Here is a 22813-nt window from a genome sequence, read left to right as displayed (position 1 = left end):
TGCAGCCCAGGTCTCAGTGCTGGGTCTGGCAGTGGTGGGTGCACAGCCCCATGCTCTGTGCTGAGCCTGGGGGCCACATTGGGCCCCGTGGTGTCAGCTGCCCAGCCAGGGACCTGTGCTGCCGATGCAACACAACAAAGATGCAGGCCCCAGACTGGTACTGGGCACCGCCAGGCCTGGCAAGAAGGGGGGGGGGGACATAGCACCCCTTATTGGAGACTGACAATATTGATATTATTTTGACTGCTGGAGACCTGCTAATCATTCTTCATAGATGTTTAGCTTTATCCCCTCTTAATAAACCCCTCCCTCCAAGTTCATTATATTTAGATCTCAGACCGATTTCCCACTAGCCTTACCTCGCTCTCACTCTCCTCTTCTTCCGTCGGATTCCGCACAAGCTGCCCCAGGGCTGCAGCTCGCTTTGCCTCTTTTATGGGGCAAACAGAAACCGGTTTTTAGAGGATCTTGTCTGCTGCTCAAAAGAGGTGGAGCAAATTGCAGCCTTGGGGCAGTTTGTGCGAAATCCAACTGAAGCCCCGCGAAGAGAAGTCTTGAGAGTGGGGTAAGACTAGTGGGGAATTGGTCTCAGTTTTCCTGAGTGATGCAATGCAAAGCAGCCAAGAAGGTCAGAGCGCCTGCTCCGGCTGCAACGCCACTGAGGATGTTCTCCGCAGCTGAGAACGAAACGTCTGGAAGGAAAACTTTCTCCAGTAGAACATGGCACTTGAGCCCGAAAGTTTCTACAAACCCTAATGATGTTACCAGCCGTGAAAACCTGAAACCTTTGATAGGGAGTGGTAGCTTGAGACACTCTTTCATGTGAGAAAAGCCTAATAAAGCAGAGTCTGTGTCAGAACCAGCATGGAGTGGTTTGGAATATATGAGACTCTGATGGAAGACTGTCCCCAAAAGTACAGTCTCTGTGTGTAAAACAAAGAATCCACGTTGAGAGTGAATTTTTCTCCAGTATTAACCTTACTGTTCAGTGGGGAAAAGACTGTCAGTCTGGAAGATCAGGATTTGGCAAAGGGTGTGCAGTGGCATTGAAAGGCCCTCAAATGCCCAAGTCCCAGGTTATTTATCTTAAAGAGGAGATAACAATGGTCTTGCCAGAGAAAAGGGGTCTAGAGGAGTCTTAACCAAAGGGACAACACTGAGTACAATCTCAAGGCTGTATGATTATCTAGTATAAAGTTTAAAAAGCAAATCTGTGCCACGCCACCTTTAAGACTAAGCATTATATTATCGGCTAAAGCATCAGCGAAAGCCAAACAACTTTAAGTGTAAAACCATCTCATGTGAAGTCAGCAACTTCAGAGGCAGTTGTGTTTAGTTTTCAACTGTCTGCCTACATATTCCTAATCCCAAACCCTATGTACATATTGATTCCCTTCCTTGCCGGTCTGTTCAAATAAACCAAAAGTTGTTGAAATCTTTAACTGTGCCTCTTCTGCCAATTTCTGAAAGGAAATATGTGACAACTGAAGGAATGGCAGGGTGATGGTTTTACTGGGGGTTAATACTAAGGCAGTCACCATGTCACACAGGTGTCCCTCCTTAGGCTCGGGGCATTTCATTGTAGATTTGGGCTGTAGCTGGAAAGGAAATTGTGATTAAAATGACAAGTCTAAGTGATTTTTGCCTGTGTGCAGATAGGGTGACATTCCCCCTCCCCCCAAAACCCTCCCACTCTACCTTTTGCCTCCCCGAAGCATGGCAGATTCAAGAAGGAATCCAGTTCCACCCAGAGTTGCTAGATGCCGCCGCCAATCCCACTCCTCAGAAAAGACCCACAAGAAAGACATTCCAGTTCAGCTCTTTATTTGGTACAGAAGCACATAGGAGGGGATGCTGAAAATTCAGTGCCTGGGAAAAAGGAGAAGGTAGCCATTGTCTCAGGGTGGAGGGAACTATGCTGTCTGAGGAAAAGGGAACATCTGAAAAAGGATGGAATCCTAAAGCTGTGAGGGTCTGCATGAAGATGCAAAGCAGGCCAGGTTCAGAGACGTGGCACTGGTCCCACAAACTGGTCCTCTGTGGGTGAGCAAAGAGGAAAAAGCACAGCATAATGACATCTGGCTGGAAGCCACTTTCTTCCTGGCTAAAAACAGCAGCTCAAGAGGTCTTCTTCCCCCACAGCAAAGTGGCTCATCCCTGGGGTGGGGTGGGGATCACTGCACAGGGGCACGTCCCTCTCTACAGGGCTGGGGCCTAGAGCATTCCCTATTGAGAGCTCCAGGATGAGCATACGCAAGGTATCCCAGCCTCAGCATGATTTATTATCCCATCCCACTAGTATCTCACAGGCTACAGCACAGCTAAAGACCATCAGTCTCTTAAGCTTGGAGATGCCTTTGACCGGTTCAGCATCCAAATCCACTCATTGTGAGCTCCCAGCACTTTCAGCCGCATGAGGATGGCCTGTTGCTGGACAGCATCGGCTGCCTCTCAAGACCGAAGAACCCTTAAGTCCCTCCCAAGGAAAGTTGTCCATACTGTGCGTCTCCCAGCCCTAGCTGAAAGATGCCAAGGTACAGGCTAACTCTCACTCAGCATACATAGGATCTTTGGCATCACCTATCCACTGGATGGGGAGGACAAAAAACCCATTCTGCCTTTGCCTGAGCAACACCTCCAGCTCCCAGCCCTGAGACGATGCCCCACATGCATGCAACTCTGAGCCATTTCTTCATTTCTTCTTCTTCTCCTGTGTGCTGGTGAACCAGGAGTCCAGGAGCTTCTTGCTGTAATAAAGCTGCCAGCTGTGGACCTGCACAGCAATCACGACCAGCAAGTACATGACCGAGACGGCGGAGAAGCCAAAGATGAAGCGGTAGGCCTTGCCGTGACGGTAGAGCTGCTGAGCCATGGGGAACATCTCCATGCTGCCGTAGATGAGAGGTGCCACCGAGAAAAGGCCTGTGCTGATCATGGAGATCACCAGGTAGCTGATGTTGTTTCGGGGGAAGGAGAGGAGGCCAAAGAGCGAAGGGATGATACTGAGCAAGTATGGGTATTCCCACTGATAGGGCATGGCCACCTGATCGTGGGACAGCAACTTGAGGTGAGCGACACACATCTGCGCTGCCACCAGCAGCCACAGCGCCACTTGCATGTAGATCAACTTCTTAATCTCAGATTTGAGGGACACACTGTAGGGAGGAGAAAGAGAGGTGATGCTGGACAGCCAAGGGCCAATGCTAAAGGTGATCACAAGCATTTAATTGTTGTTCTTACATCTTTGTATTTTGGCTCTGGTTTTAATGATCTGTGTTTTTTGTGGGGGAGGTATTTTTATTATGTGATTTTTATTATGTATGTTTTGATTTGTTAGTTGCCTTTGTGGCCCTTGTGAGGGCAGAAAAGGGGGATATAAATGTTATACAGCAGACTCTAATTTGGAGAACCAGATTTGATTCTCCTGCTTTTCCGCATGCTGCCAGTCACAGTTCTCTCAGCCCCACCTACCTCACAAGGTCACTGCTGTGGGGAGAGGAAGGGAAGGCGTTTAAAAGCTACTCGGAGACTCTTTTGAGAAAAACACAGTAACCCCCCCCCCCCAGCTTTTCTAATTATATAAAACACGGTACCTGGATTGTGGACACCAACAGTGCCATTCTTAGCAAAGGTATACTCCTTCTAAGGTCATTGAAATTAATGGGTTTAGAGGTGGAATTCTGCTTAGGATTGCACTACAGATCAAAGAAAGATCAGGTGAAGAGGCACAAGGCCAGGAGTTCACAAGTCTGAAGCAAGAAGTTAACTTTCCAGCTTTTAGACATCATGCTGTGGTCTGCAGACTTTCACATTCCAGGGGAAGAAGAGGGACCAGGCATAAAGGTTTGTAAGACAGTAGCTTGTTAACCATACCCCCTTTGGCAAACAGATGGTACAGTGCAAGACAGGCCCTTATTTTGGGTCGCTCACAGTGAAATCTACAGCTTCATTGTGCTGCACGCATATGTACACCTAGCCTTGTCTTATGGCCCAACAGACAATGAAACTGTGCACTTTCCATAATAAAATCCCCAACCTGACAAGCCTGTCTCGCAGTAATATTTATGACCAAGCAGTTCTGATGGTGAAATGTGCCAAGTTGCAGCCGACTCATGGCAACCCAGCATGGGATTTTCAAGGCAAGAGATGAATAAAGGTGGTTTGCCATTGTCTACCTCTGCAAAGCAATCCGGGATTTCCTTGGTGGATGGTACAAACCAGGTCCGACCCTGCTTAGCTTTCGAGATCTGATGAGTTGGGTTAGTCTGGGACACTCAGGTTAGGGCAGTCATTTCTACAACACTGAAAAAGCTTTACTATTCTTATTCATTATCCTTATGACAACTCAGCAGGTGCATCCCATTGTACAAATGATGGGGCAAATGTGGAGAGAGTCCAAGAGTACCACCAGAATGATGCCAAGGCTGGCACAAACAAGAGAAACCGATGGAAGCAAGAATATTTTTGCATCAGTCATAAAAGTTGTACAGAGCTCTGGTAATCAATGGTGGTGCACTTTAAAAGGTGGCAAAGAACTACATAGTCTGCTCTGTTGTAAGGCATACCAGCCTTCACAGGAAAGGTCAAGTGGCAATCCTGTTTTTAGCAGGTTGAGCTGCCAGATTTTTTCTGGCAAAGCTCCTGTGCAGAATTTCAGTAGCTGTTTTCACTTGAGCCTGCAGATAAAAATTCCAGTGGGAAAACCATATTAGTTTGTTAGAGCAAAACCAAAAAAGATGATCTGAGGCACCTTAAAAACTGATATATTATAGCATAATGTTTTGTAGGCTAAAGATAGGATTGCTTACTGCCAGCAGAAAAAAAAGTCCTGTCCCTTTAATGGGGGGGGGGGGGGCTAATAGGGATGTCATATACCTTCATGCAAGGAAAAGCTTCAGCTCCCCATTTTGACATATTCAAGGGATGGGGCATTTTTCTACAGGCCACCTGGCAACTTTAGCTAGAGCCCTGATCTTTATGAAGTGAAACTTCAGCCAGTATGGATACACACATAGTTAGAAGAGAAACTGTAGGGTTAAAAGGCCATAAAATACAAGAGGTCGCTTCCCAGGCAAGTCTGCATAACTGACATGACAAGATAAGCCAGTGATCAGGAAGCACGACGGACGTCTTCCTATTCTAGTAATATAATTTAATACCTGGAGTGGGCAAGAAACCTTTCTGTTTAAGCCTAAATCCCGTTTACTGGATGTCGTTATTACAAGGACCAAAAACCCCCAAGAAGACAACTGACAACCGTATTAGGAACTGAAACGGATTATTTTCCCTCTCCCTTCACTCTCTCTTGTATCATAGATTAACTAAATCATTCACACGGGTTTACATAACTGAAACATGTACAAACGAGCAGCTTGTTCCTTCCTCTCCCAGAAAGAAATTGCAAATAAGACTACCAACGGTGGGTTGCGGGAAATCCTTGGAGGTTTGAAAAGATGGCGTTTGGTGAGGGGAGCGGGCTCAGTAGGCATGCGATTTACCCTCACTAGTTTACCCTCTAAGGCTGCCATTTTCTCCAGGGGAACTGATCTCTGTCATCCGGAGGTCAGCTGCAATTCCGGGAGAACGACATCCCCCACCTGTAGGTTGGCAGGCAACCCTGGGGGAAGGCGGAAGCAGCCAAATACACCCTGCCCGTTCTCCCGCCCCCACCTCATCTGGTAATGCTCGGCCACACGCTCCCGGTGTCGGAAATCGCTGCCATCCGTCCCCGTGGCGCGGGGTCCCGCGCGGGAAGCCATCTTCCACGAAGGGCGGAAAGCAAGCGTCAAGGAACGGAGAAAGTCAAGCGCGCATGCGTAAAAGCCCACTCTGTTGCCCGTCAAGCTTTCTATTGGCACTCTCTCTATACCTTTGGAGAGGACAACTCTATGGTCAACGAAAGGGTTGATTGGGCAGGCGCCGCTATGATCAGCGACTCAACGCTTTTCCCTCGAGGGGGCGCTAAAGGCAATTTCTGCTTAGGGAAATATGGGACATCTCCCAGTAGGCACAGGAATACAGAAGTAGGTCTTCCCCCATCTTTCTCTCGGCTGTCATTGGCTCTAGTGTGCTCGCACGTGTCGGGAAATGGAACTCTCTGCTTATTTTAGGCCGGTCTCGATGCTTCGTAACGTTCCATGGCGCTTTAACTGCCGGCGGAGGAGCTCTCGAGTGGCCCTCAGTACACTCACCTGGTAAGAGGTGGCGAGGAAACAGGGTGAATTTGCTGCCACACGCACGCCCCCCACCGCCCCCCAGCAGGGCCTCTATCACTGAACTGGCACGCCAGGCAAAACTCCCAATAGAATTTTGTCATCGTGGAAACTGCTGCCAGCCCAGGTTAAGAACTTGATACTGGGACAGTAGAATATTTACGGGCGGCAGTTGCAACTTGCAGAGTGTTGCTGGCTTTATTGTTATTATCCTTCCATTCTAAGGAGAGAAAATAGCATGGTATAGCCCGATCTCGTCAGTTTTGGGAGGCAAGCAAGGCGACCACCGAGGAAAGCTCTTCAGAGGAAGGCACTATCAAACCACCTCTGCTCTCACTTGCCTTGAGAGCCTCTTGTTGGGGTTGCCATCAGTCAGCTGTGACTTGACCGCACTTTACATACAGACACTTTCCATTATTGCAGGTACCAGATGTTGCTGAAGGAAGGAGACTTGGGGAAGCCATTAGCAGATGGTTCTGGTGGAGTTAGTATCTTGGGGCCAGCACGGCCATTGAGTCGGCAGGCTCTGATTAAGCTGCTGGCAGCATCTGTGGTGCACAAAGATGGTATGTTGACATATGAACAGCAGGGCTGAGAGGCCCTAAGGTAGCTGGGCTTGCTGATAGGATTGGGTGGAGGAATGCCGTGTCTGTGATGTCTCTTGTCGGAGCTGGTCTCAGCCTACTCTGAGGTGCAGCAGATTACTAGGCCCAGGGCTTCTGGTCCCCAACCCCCACCAGCACTAACTCTGCCCACTTGTGAGTGTTCTGCATACCTATGCAGGCAGAAAGGAATAGGTGGGAAGCAGGGGCAGGTGGTGGAAGGAAGGGGCTGCTGGATACTCTCTGCTTAGCTCTCACCCCCAACCTGGAACTAGCCCTGCCTCCTGTGCTAGAGGAACAGAAGATTTATGCTGATAATAGATTCAAGTGGGTAGCTATGTTAGCCTGAAGCAGCAGAACAAAGTTTGAGTACATTACCACCTTTAAGACCAACCAAGTTTTATTCAGATATCTGAATTTGAAAAAGTGTACTTACACGGGAGGGACGGTGGCTCAATGGTAGAGCATCTGCTTGGGAAGCAGAAGTTCCCAGGTTCAATCCCTGGCATCTCCAAAAAACGGTCCAGGCAAAAAGGCGTGAAAAACCTCAGCTTGAGACCCTGGAGAGCCACTGCCAGTCTGAGAAGACAATACTGACTTTGATGGACCAAGGGTCTGATTCAGTATAAGGCAGCTCCATATGTCCATATGTCATATGTACCTTGAATAAAACTTGGTTGGTCTTAAAGGTGCCACTGGACTCAAACTTTGTTATGCTGATAAAGGTATTGCTTGGCAATGCATATTGGCCAGAAAGTTTATGTAACTGGTAACATTCACTTCTTTTGGTGTGGCATCATTTCCTGATGAAAAATAGTTCCAAATGCCATTCTGTTCCTAAAGAAGGATAATTTCAGAGGGATAGCCATGTTTTATCTGTTGCAGAAAAATTAAACAGGTATCCATTGGTAACTTTGATGACTATCATCAATGTACTACAGCAAAAATTTCTGTGAATCAGAACCCACATCATCAGACACGTGAAGCGTAAATTTGTTAGAAAAAGCTATAGTCCAACAGCACCTTCGAGATCAACAAGGTTTTGGGGGTATAGTTTTTCAAGAGTCAAAGCTCCCTTTAAGGGATACACTTACACCTGTAACTTAAAGTATAAATGTGTCTGCTGCTTAATGTGTCAGCTGTACACTTAGGATGTGTTGTTGTGTTCAAGATGCATCTGATTGTGAGTTCTGACTCATGAAAGCTTATGCTGACATAAATTTTGTTTATTTCAGGTGCCTCTAGAGCAAGGGTGTCAAATTTATTTGTTATGAGGGCTGGATCTGACATAAATGAGACCTTGTCGGGCCAGGCCATGTGTATCATAAAATGTAATGCCAGGTAGCGGACATATAAACTTTATAAAGGGCACAGACACAATTAAAGATTTTTTAAAACTTAAAACATGCTTAAAATGTTAGCACACTTGCAATATTTTGTCTCTGATAAATGTCACCTCTTGCTATGAATTATTGCATCAAAAACTGCAGACAGTGTCTGTGCTGTACCAGTCTTGAATATGTGCTGTTCAGGTGTGCACATCTGTAAGTTGCAAACCTACTTTTGCTTCATTGACATTCATTACAGATATCTCATGGTCAATGCTTTGAGCCTAAGACCCAGAGGAACATGAAGCATCTGGACACTGAGCTTTTATACAGAAGTTGCTTCATGCACTAGTCAAGAACATGTGAAGGCACCATGGTACAGATTGAGGGCTATGTGCTTGTTTATAAAACTATAATTTCCCCCCCAAAAATGACTACAACTAAAAAAAAAATACAGCTTCCCCCCAAAAAACAACTACAAGAACAGAGAGACAGCCATGTACAGTGGTCAGTGTCAGTCTACTAGTCTAAATTCAAGACCTCCAAAAAGAGGAGGGGAACCCATAACAACCCATAACCCATTACACCCATAACAAGCCCAACAAAACTCTCTCTCTCTCTCTAGCAAGGCAAAAAGCTCATACCTTCACTAAAATGTTGCTAGTCTTAAAAGCACTCTTTGTAGCTCTGCTGATGGTGGGGACTGGCAAAGGAAGCTCTGGCGCTTTCTTTCCTTCCCTGGGGCATGAGGAGGGGGAGGAGCCTCAGCCATTCATTAGAAGGAAGAGAGGCTTGTCCCAGTAGCTCTGCAGGGTGATTAACTGAGCCTGGCAAACTTAATCACCCAGCAGAGCTATAGAGCCAAGCTCCTTCATTGGCTGAGGCTGCTACTCCCTCCTCCTCCCTTTGGAAAAAGGGAGGGGGGAGAAGGAAAGGCTGCTCTGCTGCTCTGGCCCATCCGGGGAGAAACACAAAATGGCGACCGAAAAAAGCAGGCAAGGGAAAATGAAGCCGATGGCAGGCAGTTGCTGGAGGGCCTGATTGGAGCCCTCTGCGGGCCTGATCCGGCCTGCAGGCCATATGTTTGACACCCCTGCTCTAGAGTTTTGATTAGGGAAGGATGTTTGTATCATGGGATCCTTACAAACATTATTGTCATGCAAACCTGTGGGAGCCGAGAGGCTGTGGGAGCCAAAAAGGCTGTGGGAGTCAAGAAGCCAGACGAGACGACCGTGGGGTAAAGAGCTGCTCTGTCGGGCCAGGAGCGGTGCTTTATTTTATATCCTTGTAAGCCAGGCGTTGGCTCAGGTAATGATTGATACCCTTTTACAACAGTGGTGCCAGGGCAAAGTACAATGCACACGAAGCAGTTTCGGTTGGGGCCCTGCAGGGTACAGGCAGCACAGGCAAGTCACGTGGTTTGCCAGCGTGATGTCTGATACTTGTTCCTGTACCCCTACATCTCCCCCTTTTTGTTTTTAAGCTGATGATAAGCATAATACAATGCACGCCGTTGCCATGTTTCCTTAGAACGTGTACACATTTGCAGCAAATTAGGAAGGCACTGAATACAACAACAGGCAATGATTAAAAGAACAACAATTACAATTATGGCACAAATCAATTGTCGGAGCCAAGTAGGGTCTGGAAGCAGGGAGGTTAGCCAAGCAAAAGGGTCCCAATCAGGACGGAGTGCATTATCCGCAATGAGGTTGTGCAAGTGCTTCAACTCTTCCTCGATGGTCCGGTTGAAGTCTTGAAACCGTACCTCACAGGCTGCTGGCCCAACAATCTTGCAAAACCCTCCTTGGCGTGCCAACAGATAGTCCAGGGCAAGCCGGTGCTGCAACTGTATTTGGTGCAGACTGAAGATTTCCTTCTGTAGGTCACGAATGATGGAGGTAGTTGCATTAATGGATTGTTCTAGACGGCAGGTGAGTCCAATGATGGAAGCACGGTTCTCCTGTGCTACTATATTAGAATAGCCGCCTAAGGTTAAAATGCCTGTGAGACTTGCAAAATGTCCCAAGTAGAATTCATAAGGGAAATATTAACATTATAAGACGAATTAAAGTTCATGTTATTACCGCCTCCCACCCAGAATCGGTCACTACAATGAGTCTGATTCTTGTGACTAAGCCAATGTTTGTTCCCATCAGCAAGTCCTTTCCACTTGGAAAAGGCGTTATTTGTAGCGCCGCAACAAAAGCACATTCCTGGCAAGGCATATTGGTAATGAAACATGCGAAAGCGAGTAGCATTAACATCGTCCTCCAATGGGTTGGTAAACATATAGGAGCGGTTTAAATCCTGTAATTGGGCTAATACTATTTCTGGAGCTTGAAAGGGGGTGGGCAGGAAAGACATAGAGGAAACAGACATGGGGGGTTCATATACAAGTGTAACATTAGTACCATGATGCCGAAACATATACGCAGCGTGTCGAACCCACAAATTCTGAGGAGGAGACTGAGTAACTAGTTCTGCATTGACTGGAACCAACAACAAACAATAAAAAGGTTTTGTGCTCAGAGCATGTCACAGGAAACAGCGGAGGGGGATTCTCCCCCTTTCTGTTTTTCAAGAACAGCCAGGGCAGCGTTCAAGGTACGGTTGGCACGCTCCACAACAGCTTGACCTGTGGAATTAAAGGGAATACCGTAGAGATGCCGAACGTGCCAGCGGCCACAAAATTCAGCAAAGGCGGAGCAACAGGAAGCAGGGCCATTGTCTGTTTGGAGGGTGGCAGGACGACCCATAACAGCCATGGCGCGGACAAAATGAGAAATAACCCGTTTCACGTTCTCCCCTCGTTGATAAGCTTCTTATACTGGGGTTGGAAGAGGATCTTCTGCCATGGACCTATTGGGTATGTGAAAGGCCTAGGGGAGGGTGAACTAAAGAGCCTGCCCACCCCCCCTAGCACCCAATGAAATGTGTCTTTATGGTTGCCAAAAGGGAATTCTTCCTGTAACCCAGCATAGAATTGGCAACGGTGCTGTCCTGCCGGTATCACCGATGGTCCATACAGCAACAGGGGGCTTGAGGAAAAAACCCAAAAAGGAACCAAAAACATTCACACATGACAACATGGAGATGACTCCGTACCAGTGTAGGGAGCAGTGAAAGCAGATCAAAAATGCATACATTCAACCATGAAGAAAGGAGTCTGAAAAAGTTAGTAGGGAAGCGTCTTCCTGTCCAGAGTATGGTGACCAGTGAGCTTTGACGTCACAAGCGTACATATGTCACGTTAGGGGCCTGCATTGGGCAGGTTTGCCTAGTACACTAAGCATTCAGGACTTCAGGAGGCTTCTTCCTTGTCAAGGGAGGAAAGTAACATACACAATACAGAAAACACAACCCAAAATATTCTTTGTTGCAACATAAAACTTAAAATAAAACATTGTGCACAATCCAGGAAAATGACCATAGTTTGGGGCGTCCCCCATATGATGAAAATAGTTCCATAAAAAAGAGACAAAAGAAAACCTTTGCTATAGCCTTGGAATATAATAAATTGTCAAAACAATATAAAAACTTCAAAAACAAAAACTGAGGCCTCAATAGAACAATGCTAGCTAGCTTTATATGATAGGTGAGCTAGATCAGAGAAATTAAAAACCTGGACATAAGTGAGGTGATCAGGTCCCACTAAATCCAGTGTTTCTCTGGGCTAGGTCAGCTAAAACGATCTTGGCATGGGGGTCTCACATGTGAGCATAGATTTCAACAAAACTTAACAAAACAAGGATTTTGAAAAGGAACATGAGGGTTACACATACATAAAACAATTCTTAACAGGACTATCAACAACCTTTAGAACTACTGAGCATGCATTAGACTTGATTTGCAGGTCCAGATTCCCTGCACATCTATATTGAAAGAAAAGATGAGCAAACTTAACAAAACGGTTACAAAATCCTAGAAATCAAATCATGGTTAATACCTTGATAGACACACTAAAACAATGCATAAAAAGAGAAAAGATGTGTCAAGGCATCTGTAGGACCAAGATTAAAATGCTGAGTTGTTGCAAGGACAAGTCAAAAGAAAGACTAGAAGCACGAAAGCATATCCCTTTAAGAAGAGACCTTTTATGGAGTAAAAGGTAGAACTAGGATGATGGCACAATGCTCCAGGTTTAAGGCTTGTGCCAGAGAATGATGTTCCTCTGTGCATACACAGAGTGCAAAGAATGTGTTGCTGGAAGGCAACACACTGTCAGAAATACCAAGTAGACCAAAAGTTGAGCATAATACAACAAGACTTAAATTGAAGGGCCTTTATTGAGGCAAAAATAACACAAAAGGACATTTAGTAGCAAGAAGAAAATCATGATCAGAAATGAACCCTGAGGGATCTACATTAAGAATCTAACAGGTTATGGCTCATTTCCTTGAGAACATGGAAAATAGAAAAGGGTGTTCACTCAGAAAAGTCTGGCTCTAACAAGATATACTGAGCCCACAAGGTGGGGCCTTTTAAGAACATGTGGATACCTCTTTCCACAGGCAGACTGGATTAAACAACAATTAAAACTCAAGCTGCACCAAATAGCTAGAAAGGGGAAGATTGATCATAGATGGAACATAACTACAAATGACATGCAGAGGGCAAATGAAGATATCAATAGTTGAAATACATTTGAGGAATCCAGATTTCTAATGGAGACCAAGAACTTTCAGGAATTCTGCCAAAAAACAAGAGTATGAGGTCTGGAAGCTTAAGAGAGAAAAAGCACAGGGAGAAGGTACGTTTACCCCAAGGAAATGTACAGATGTCCTATACTGCTTGTAGGAACCAAAATTTGTGAGGTAAAGTTTAAGACATTGCCCTGTATAAGAAAACTACTAGAAATAACAAAAAAGGAGTCTCTATTAGGTGCACCATTTCCTTAGAACAATGGAAATCATAGGCTGACTATTTTAAAAGGGTTTACCAGTCACTAGAAAATTATTAACCTAGGAGAACTCCTGGTATTAGGGCAGTTTACAGGCAGAGGAGTCTCTCCAGCGGAGAAGGATTGGCTGTAAGTAGAACTTTGGGATGCCAGCTCCAGGCTGGAGATTCCTGAAATAGTGAATCAAATGTGAAAATCACAAGGCATGCAGTTCATTTCCTTGGACACCTATTCCCTCCAGAGGCTTTAGCCTCAATGTATTGGGGAAAAGGCTATGATTTCGGGAGAGACCTCCAGGTCCCACCTGGAGACTGGCGACCTTACAAAAACAAAGTAGTATGCACATCTTCCAGCCAGGTATTTCTCTGGCTGGGGAGAGGCTGTCTGTGAGAGACTGCAATATTAGAAAAAGGTTTGGTAATGAAAGACTTTTGAAATTATATCTTTTAGACCCAAAATCAGGAGATGAGAATTCAAAATAGCACAAAAATATTTCCACACTATTTCCACCCTCCCCCCCTAGATGGGAAAGAAGGGGAAGGTTTTAACAGACACAATGGATTTGGCCAGTACTCTCTTATCTAATCCTGATAAGTTTTTACAAAGAAAGGTGGAAAAGAGGGAAATAATGAGCTTTCTGCCTGGGTGGGGCTCAAAATTGTAACTCTTTCCAGTTTCTTTAACTCAAGCTGAATTTGGCTGAGTTTATTTCAAGAGGGTTTTCCAATCATAGGGCAACATGGCATATCCTTGGGCGATGCCCTCCAAGGTCCCTTGCACAAAGGTGGATTTTAACCCATATTCCTTAATAGATTTATTCAATTCTCTCAGGACAGAATAAGGTAGCCCTGTCCAGGTCACCTATTTCTACCTACCTTATATTTTTATATCTTTTAATCTCCTATTCTCTTATTGTTATATTTTTAAACTTTATTAATTCATGTAATTGTATTATTTAAACCATTGTTGTCTATTTTAACCAAATCATGCTTGTCATGTCTGTGAGCCGCCCTGAGCCCGCCTTCTGGCGGGGGAGGGCGGGATATAAAAATAAAATTCGCTTTGCTTTGCTTTGCTTTGCTAAACTCGGTCAGGGTGACTAGGATCTGGTCCCCGTGTTCTGGGGAACAGCCCTGGAGATTCCCCCCCCCCAATCCTCTGACAAGTCCAGTTCCCCTGCCTCTTGGGCTCGAGCCAAAGAGAGTTCTAAGGGACTGAGAAGCATGGCGGGAGAGGACTGGGGCACTGGGAGGACTGAGCCCAGAGGCTCACTGGGAGACACAACCGTCTGGGGAGCTCCCACGGGAGCTGAGGCCTCTGACCAAGGGGCCAGGGCCGGGTAGAGATAAGGAGGGGGTTCACCCGACGTCTCAGGGGGCTTACAGAGGATGTTCTCAGCCGGAGTGAACTGGCAAATAGCATGATGAATCCGCTGCCAGGTTATGAGCAGAGACATAGGAGCGCGGGGTTCCTGTTTTAATTCCGCTCCGATTTTCCCCCAGTCACTGGGCTTCATGGAACCACATTGTGGATACCATGGACACTGGCAGTCTATCTCCCGCAGGAGCTCAAGGATCTCTTTCCCTGACGGACATCTGTCTGGCTGCTGTGACTGACATAATTTCCTTAGTTCATCTGCATGCACTACCTGTTCCTTAGACAACGTTTCCCCCATACTCACCTGAAATTGGTGCACCGTGAAGACCGAAGGGTCGGGTGAGCAGGAGCCGGGAGCTGATCACGTCGGGGTCACCAGCTGTGGGAGCCGAGAGGCTGTGGGAGTCAAGAAGCCAGATGAGACGACCGTGGGGTAAAGAGCTGCTCTGTCGGGCCAGGAGCGGTGCTTTATTTTATATCCTTGTAAGCCAGGCGTTGGCTCAGGTAATGATTGATACCCTTTTACAACAGTGGTGCCAGGGCAAAGTACAATGCACACGAAGCAGTTTCGGTTGGGGCCCTGCAGGGTACAGGCAGCACAGGCAAGTCACGTGGTTTGCCAGCGTGATGTCTGATACTTGTTCCTGTACCCCTACACAAACCCAGTTTAAAAAAATCTTTTGGAAATTAATTATGGTTCGTTTGTTGCCCCCAGCAATATTTTTGGAGAACTCCACTAGATCATCCTACTTTGAGTCAGTACAAACCACCCAATTGTATGATAATAGCACAAAGGTTCCACTCTGTTTTTCTGTGACTTGTTGGAGCCAGTTGTGCAGCTTGGGGTTGAAACCCTGAACACTTAACAACTTAAAATGTTTTTAATAGACCTGATTTAACATAGTGCGTGTTGTAATAGGAATAGGAGAGTAGCAATAGCCAGTCAGAGCTGGGCATGAGGAAGATCCAATGAGTTTAAGGGGGTTAGGCAAACAGTCTGAAAAATGGTCATTCCCAGCCTTTTTGGTATGGTGACCCATCCAGATTTACTTAGTACGGCGATCCACTTAGAAAATCCAAGCAGGGACAAATAAATAAAACTCAAAAGCCTATTTTCACAGCTTGGCAACCAACTTTAGGGTTGGGACCCAGTGGCTGGTTGGAAGAAGCTGGTCTAAACCAGGCAAACTTATGGTCCATCAAGCCAAACAATCTGCTGATCATGAATAGAGGCCTGCCGAAAGTTAGATATCCTTTCTGTTTTTGCAAATCCAGGCAGGCTGACAAGCCATCCTGAGCTGTGTTCAGCTTGGAGGGGTTACCAACTATGTAGACTTGGGATAAAGGTTGGTGTCAGAGCCAACAGGCCACGTGTATGCCTTGATTTCTCCATCAGAGGATACCAAATTCTGTAACAGAATGCCTTCTGCAACTGTGGATGTTTTAACTTTGCACATTTGATAGAATTAATACAATGGCACAACTTTGTGTGTGTGTGTAATTCCCACTCCTCTGTCTCCAATTCTTGTGAATCTGGAATCTTCATTTCAGAAGTTTAACTATCCAAAAGATATTAAGAAGAGAGGAATCTATCTGAGAAAATTTGCTGCCAGAGGATGTAGCCGTGGCCACAGGAATACACAGCTTTAAAGGGGGATTAGAAAGATTCATGAAAGGCCTGTCAGTGACTGTTAGCCATGGTGACTGAGGGGAACCTCCACATTCAGAGGCACAATCTCTGAATCTCAGAGCCAGGAGGCAACAGCAGGGGAAAGTCTTTATTCTTTGTTGTTGGCCCTCCAGAGGAACTGGTTGGCCGCTGTGTGAGATAGGATGCAGAACTAGATGGACCAATGGTCTGATCAAGCAGGGCCCTTCTTATGTTCTGTTTTTGTTTCAGGTGCGCTTGTGGCTATCAGCAAACCCCCTGGCTTGCCTGTGACAGGTAGGTATATGTGTGCAGCTGCAGTGGTTTGCTGTATGACCAAGGGAAGCACTGGAAGAGCAGAAGCGTGCTCCTGAAGTAGAACTAGACCGAGGACAATAGTTATGGTGCCAGAGAGAAAGCAAACCTCTGTCAGGGTAGAGAATGGTCTCTCCTTTGGATATGAATCTTGAATGGGAGGTTGCTGGGTTCATGTGACATTGACCAAGTTTCTTCTTCTGTGCTCACAGGAAAGCCAGATGATGACATGACTTTAGTTTCTCTTTTGCCTGATCTAAGCCAGAAACTGGGCCTCTCACAGGATGTGCGGTTGATCAAAGCTCCAGGAAAGTAAGTGAGATGCAGTGCTGGGAAGACTGATATCAAGCTGCCTGCAGAAAGGATTAGGCTTCTCACAGCAGAATAAACTGTGGAGCTGTGGCGATAGAACGGATGGGGAAATAAACCATGGCTGCCAGTTCTGCATCTGATAGTGGATAAAGCAATGCACCAGATCCCATCTCAGTTAAGAACTGCCTCAGGCAAATTACTGATTTTCTGCCTCATACACAGAATGGAAGCATGAATATAAATTGATAATCACTGCTGTGGTTTTAAAAAAAAATTGGTGTGATTAGCATTCTTCATGCTAATTGGAATTGTTTTAAAATGACCTTCCTTCAGCTGCCCCCAAAATGTTTTACCTCAGAATGCAGCTTAGACAGGAGTCTTTTAAATTAATTTAATTTTTGTTGTACAGTCAATGGTTGCTAAGTCTGTCGTATCTTCCTAGGGAAAGCTCTGGACTTGTGCTGCTCTCAGATTGCCAGAGCACGATCCAGCATTGCCAGGAATTCTATGCCCGGTGTCGCAAAGCAAGACAACCAGAGGCTACCTACTGGTGAGTTAGACGTTCTCCTTCCTTCTTGTTGCTATGGAATGTGGGGAGGAGGGAGTGATGATTCCAAAGGAGTGGGAGGGGAGGGGCTTCAGGATCACCTTCTGCAGTCCCCATTTCTCACAAGGCTTTGCCCAGGCCTTAGAGCGTCTGAAGAGGCTGACACCAAACCCTTCTCTTCTTAGTGCTGTCACTACCAGAGTGCCTGCAGACTCAGAGGGTGAAATTAGCACAGGCCTCCAGCTGATTCACAAGGAAGATTCTGACCTGGTGAGGAAAGCATTCATGGGGAAGGCAGTGGTTCTGAGGAACTTGCCGCTGCTTATTGTTGGGGGGAGGAGGGCAGGTTGCTCCAGCATACATTCAGGACACTCCTCTGCCAACACCTGGCATTGCCTCCAGCTAGTATTTGGCATCCGGCAGCCTGGATCGGAAGGTCCTAGTGATTACCTGGGCGCTGGCTAGCTGCTGCTGTTGCTGAGTGTTGGCAGGAAATGCTCGATCTCATGGGGGCCTGCATGTGGTTTGCAGGTGGTGCCGGTGGCCTCTCCATCTCGTGGCAGCCTCCAGAAGAAGGAGGTGAAAAACACAAAGACGTGCTACAAGGTGTTGGACTCTGAAGATCAGTGTGCCTTGGTGCAGCTCCAGCCGCTGACAGGTGTGGTACAAAGATATGCAACCACTGAGCAGGCCCTGCAGAGTTGAGACAGCAGAGGAGAGGAATCACTGGGGAGGCTATTGCTTTCCACTGCACAGGGGGAAAAAGGGTGGGGATGGGGAATGACTTCAGCAGAATGCGTCTAAAGTCCCAAATATATTAGTCTTTCTCCATCAGGCTACAGGTTTGGTTGTATTCCTAATTCAAGATTAAAGATTTGGGGGTATAATCTGTGTATATATAACCTGGAGTCCAACGCAGCAAACCTGTAACCTGTTTTGTGGGTGCAGTGTCAGGTATCTAGCCCTCATGGTAGTAGAGAAGCTTGTAGGCTCAGAAACCAAATTTCATTACTTACTTTGTTTATAATCCACCTTTCTTGCTGACACTCAAGTTGGAGTATAGTGGGGTTTTTTTTAAAGTACTTCATTGTTTTGGGCTCATTTTTGACTTCTTTCCTCTTAATAATCCTTCCCTGCTTACTTTTCTATTCTTGTTTCCTATAACTGCCCATTCTAATCCATGCTTTCCCTTTTAGCTGGCTTTTGTCACTATTGTAGGCAACTCTGAAAGGAGGTTAGACAAATTCTAGGAGGATAATTCCATCTGTGGCTGTTACAGGGGAGGGGAAACTGAATGGGACGTCCATGGTCTGAAGCAGTGTACTTTTGAATGCCAAATGCTGGGAGATGGAAATAGGTTAAGACTTTTCCTTGTGCACCTGATTGGCCACTGTGAGGAACAAGAGGCTGGAGAGGTGGGACTTCTGGTCTTCTCTAGCAGGGCTGTTGTTAATGAATTAAAGCTATGTAAAATCGATGTGCTGTTGCCTGGAGCTGGATGGTCTAGGCTAGCCCAGTCTCATCAAATCTCAGAAGCTAAGAGGGGTCAGCCTGGTTAATAATTGGATGGGAGTCCCCCAAGGAAGTCCAGACTTGCTAAACAGAGGCAGGCAATGACAGACCACCTCTGTTTGTCTCTTGCCATGGAAACCCCTATGGGGTTGCTCTAAGTGTGCCACAGCTTGACAGCACTTTCCATTACCCAAATGCTGCAGTATAGTAATGCAACACGTAATTTATTCTCAGCGCAAAGTTCAGGTTTCTTGGGGACAGAATCATAGTCAAGCAGTTCGTGGGTTTTGTGTGTGCAACATTTACCCTACTCAAAGCGGAGGTCACGCTGTGGTCATTGGTGTAAAGCAGTCTGACCCCTTCGCTCTTCTCCTTTCTCTTTTTGGCAGTCTTCCCGTGTCAGCTCCTGGTGCACCTGACACTGATACTGAGTCCAGCCCTAGGGGACCACATGTATTCTTCCCGCGTAGGGGCAGTCCTGGAGGAGCCCTTCCTCTTGCCTGCTGAGACCACTCCACCTCGGACACAGGTACCGCTCTAGAATTGGTTCTACCTAGCGTACTCCTAAGACTGCAATGGAGAAACTTGGTGGGGGTGTAGAAGAAGACTCTCCTTTGTGTTCTCAGGCCATTATTTGAGCCACTTGTGGGAAGGGCGGGATATAAGTTACCAAATAAATAAAATATTTAAAACACATTAGCTTTTTATGGAGAATTTTATGAGCTCTGTTGCTAGTTTACATTGGGAAGTCCTGTGCATGCTTTTGTACATCTCTGTCTTGCACATGCAAGGCTGTGTAAGAACATTCCTACATAGTGTTCTTTCATACATATATTTTCTTTGCAAGTACCACTTAGTTGTGATCTGTGCTGAAGGTGCCCAGTGACCTTAGAAAATGCTACAGCTGGCTGATAAAACTCATAGAGATGGGACCAGGAATGGGCAGAAGCAGGGTATGAGCTAATGAATAGGAGCTAGGAAGGGAGTTGTAAGGTTCTTGCACAGGAGTTGCATAGCTTGAGACTCAACCATTCTTCGTTCACAGAGCCAAGAGCTGGTTTAGCACAGAGGTTGTCAAACTTGCTTAATGTAAGAACCACATAGAATAAACATCAGATTTTTGAGAGCCACAAGACACAAACATCAGATGTTTGAGAACCATAAGATGAGAAGGAAGGAAAAAAGGGAGGGAGGGAGAGGTGGAAAGAAAGTAACTTTAAATGCATCATCCAAGCCTGCTAACTGGCTTGGAGAAGTGATTTAAAGGAACAAATGCCTTCTCCAAGCTGGCCAATAAGGTGGTGGGGGTTTCAAAAGCCACATAAAATGTGTGAAAGAGCTACATGTGGCTCCTGAGCCACAGTTTGCCAACCCCTGGTTTAGCATGACGACTGGATCAGAGCTAAGAGTCTCATACTTGGTGGAGAGAGGGTTACTTGCTGCAGAACAGACTTCTACTGATATTTCTTGAGATCTTATCTGCCCTACCTTCCATTTGTTTGATAGCACCGAATATGAGCCAGAAATGTATTAAATATTGAGTGAAAATGGGAATGCTAGTGCGATGGGATGTTTAATGAACCAGTGTGGTGGATGGAATATTGTGCTCAGTCACTGGATCTGGGTTCAGATTCCTGCCCCACCAAGGAGCTTGTTGTCTGGCCTTGAAACAAATTGCTGTTCCTTCCCAAGATTATTGTAAGGATGCCACTGCAGATGTTAGAAGCACCAGATAGAATCACTTATCAAAATTATAAGGATCGTTTTGGATTGATCTCCCTAGTCCGTGTTGCAAATGAAAATCCATGCCTGTCCTTGCTGGTAAAATCATATCAGGAAAAACGGCTTTTTTTGAGCAGGAACACAGTTCCGGCTGGCTTGGCACCAGGGGTGTGTGGCCTAATATGCAAATGAGTTCTTGCAAATGGTGGCATCAGGGTGTGTGACCTAATATGCAGATGAGTTCCTACTGGCCTTTTTCTACAAAAAAAGTTGAGGAAAAACAAAGGGCTGCAAATAACAAAGGGTTGCTCTTGTCAAAATAGTTAATCTTTAGCAGAATGTCGGTTTCCAAAATCATTGTGGGGAAGCCTTTTAAAGAAACTGCCCGTGATTAGAGAGGATTTGGCCAATGATAGATCTCCGTCTAGTCTTCCCTTACTAGGTGAGTCATCTGTATACTTCCACAGAAATGTGTAATCCCTCAAGGCCTGAGGGGCTCACCACTGTGTTCAGATATTTCTAGCAAGGTGCTAAAGATGATTCAAAACTCTGGAGTTGATGACAACACCTAGCTATATAGATGCTCTTTACTAAGCCTCCTAAAGCAGCTGCATCTTGGTTTGGAACTAATATCCTGAAGTTTGTGGTTGACTGCATGTAGCTGAATTCAGATAAGACAGATGAGAAAGTGGATGTTTCATAGGAGATTCATTGGTGTGAAGTTATCATTGGCAGGTCAGTCCTGAAGTGCTCTTGGACCCATCTTTATTAATGGAAGAACTGGCTAGAACTAGTGATAGGAGGAGAGGTTTCTTTTGTCGATGCCTGATTTGGAAACTGTGTCCTCCATAGTAGACTCTGTTGACCTAGTCACTTTGCTCCACACTCTCCTAGCCGCTAGATTGGACTAAGCACTTGGCTAAGGGAGTATTCCTTCCTCTCTCTTGCTAGGTCTTGGATGAGGCTCTGTTGTGCAAGCTGAATTTGAAGCAGCCGCAAGTGCATCGCCTGCCCCTTCACCTCCACCTGCACCAGCTCCTCCTGCCTGCTGCCACCTCCTCTGCCTCCAGCACGGTGCTTACAGCTCCTCCTCCTCCTTTTTTCCTGCAGACACTTAGTCTTCTGGGGCTTTGTTTTCCAACAAAAGAAACAAGAGAAAGGCATTCAGAGCATCTGCCCCGACCTGGCAGGAATCGGACCTGCTCTCAGAAACAGTAGCCTAAAGCCAGGGGAAGAAGGCCTCTTTGGAAAGACTGAGCCTGGTTGCTGCGGACAGAGAGAACAATCTTGCCCCCTGTTGGCCAGATGCACACATTGAATAGCAAAGAGTGTCCTTTACTGGCAACAGCTGGCTTTCTAACCTCTGTTGCTCTAGCAGAGGTGAACTGTTTTTTTCAAGACTTCTTGTGTAGCACGACTGGCATCTAAGACCAAACTCAGCTCTAGGGGTTGTATTTGTGCGGAGGCGTAGAATGGCAGTGGGTTCAGCTGCTGCCTCGGAGTTGCTACGTGCCATGGCAGAATGAGTTCAGGCGCCGTTCAAGCATAACCATGTCCTATTCAAATCAGTGGGATTGGCAGTACCCTTAGTGCAGTGGTGTAATGCATTTAGAAAAGGCATTCCTCAGCCATTAGGTTGGTCACCTTGGAAGGCCTGAAGAGATTGTAGGCAGCATTCTCATCCCCTTAGAGGCTGATGCTTTTGGACTGTGCTGGTGATGAGGGCTCAGCCGCTTTCCCGAGACCTTGTTTTGCTGTGCGAGGATTGCAAGCCTGGAAATAGTGCAAAAGAGCAGCTTTAGCCTTCCTGTCCTATTTTCTCCTCCACCTCCAGTCCTTCTTTGGCATGAGGAATCTTGCTGAATTTGCTGTGTATGCATTTTTAAAAAAAAAAATCAATAAAGTTTTACTGTTGTTAAGCTCTTAATTGGACAGTGTACCAAAACCCCCTGAATATCTGGTTTAAAATGTTGTGTTTTCTATGTAAGCATGGCACCTAGCTACAATTCCATTGCTGAATGGCTCTGTGCAATGTCAAAGCTTGCTTGCTTCTGCATTACCATATATTGATCTTAACAACGAGCTGCCTTTCGTGTTTCCCATGTGATTTGAAAACAAGTTGGGCTGAAAGGGGCATGCCACCTACAGTAAACAGGGAGATGGACTTTGAACATGTGTTTTTAGTACTGTCAGATGGTTATCTGCCTTTTACAACCCAACAGGGTAAGCTTATTTAGCAACTAGAGTTTCTGAAGGCTTTTAAAATAGTACAAGATCACAGGCACCAGGCTCTATTAAGCCTTGTACCACATTGCTATGTTGAAACCCAGAGAAT

General features: G+C 46.1%; 3 protein-coding genes across 3 annotated transcripts in view; 1 reads left to right on the top strand and 2 right to left on the bottom strand.

The window, feature by feature from the left end:
- Positions 1 to 22813, bottom strand: part of OGG1 (8-oxoguanine DNA glycosylase) — a 235649-nt gene that overhangs the window by 54791 nt on the left and 158045 nt on the right. The window lies entirely within an intron of this gene.
- On the bottom strand, positions 1808 to 5850 carry JAGN1 (jagunal homolog 1). The gene is made up of 2 exons (XM_060239337.1): positions 5671 to 5850; positions 1808 to 3155 (listed from the first exon to the last, which is right to left on the bottom strand). The coding sequence occupies exons 1-2, from the start codon at positions 5757 to 5759 to the stop codon at positions 2693 to 2695; spliced, it is 552 nt and encodes a 183-aa protein (XP_060095320.1). The 5' UTR covers positions 5760 to 5850; the 3' UTR covers positions 1808 to 2692.
- RPUSD3 (RNA pseudouridine synthase D3) lies at positions 5953 to 22405 on the top strand. The gene is made up of 9 exons (XM_060239347.1): positions 5953 to 6194; positions 6636 to 6778; positions 16323 to 16367; positions 16598 to 16697; positions 17140 to 17247; positions 17430 to 17514; positions 17776 to 17902; positions 19146 to 19285; positions 21430 to 22405. The coding sequence occupies exons 1-9, from the start codon at positions 6088 to 6090 to the stop codon at positions 21694 to 21696; spliced, it is 1122 nt and encodes a 373-aa protein (XP_060095330.1). The 5' UTR covers positions 5953 to 6087; the 3' UTR covers positions 21697 to 22405.

This window comes from Heteronotia binoei, chromosome 5 (assembly GCF_032191835.1).
Source record: "Heteronotia binoei isolate CCM8104 ecotype False Entrance Well chromosome 5, APGP_CSIRO_Hbin_v1, whole genome shotgun sequence".
NCBI classification, from domain to species: domain Eukaryota; kingdom Metazoa; phylum Chordata; class Lepidosauria; order Squamata; family Gekkonidae; genus Heteronotia; species Heteronotia binoei.
Note: the sequence above shows the minus strand (reverse complement) of the source record. Positions and strands in the feature narration are given on the sequence as shown.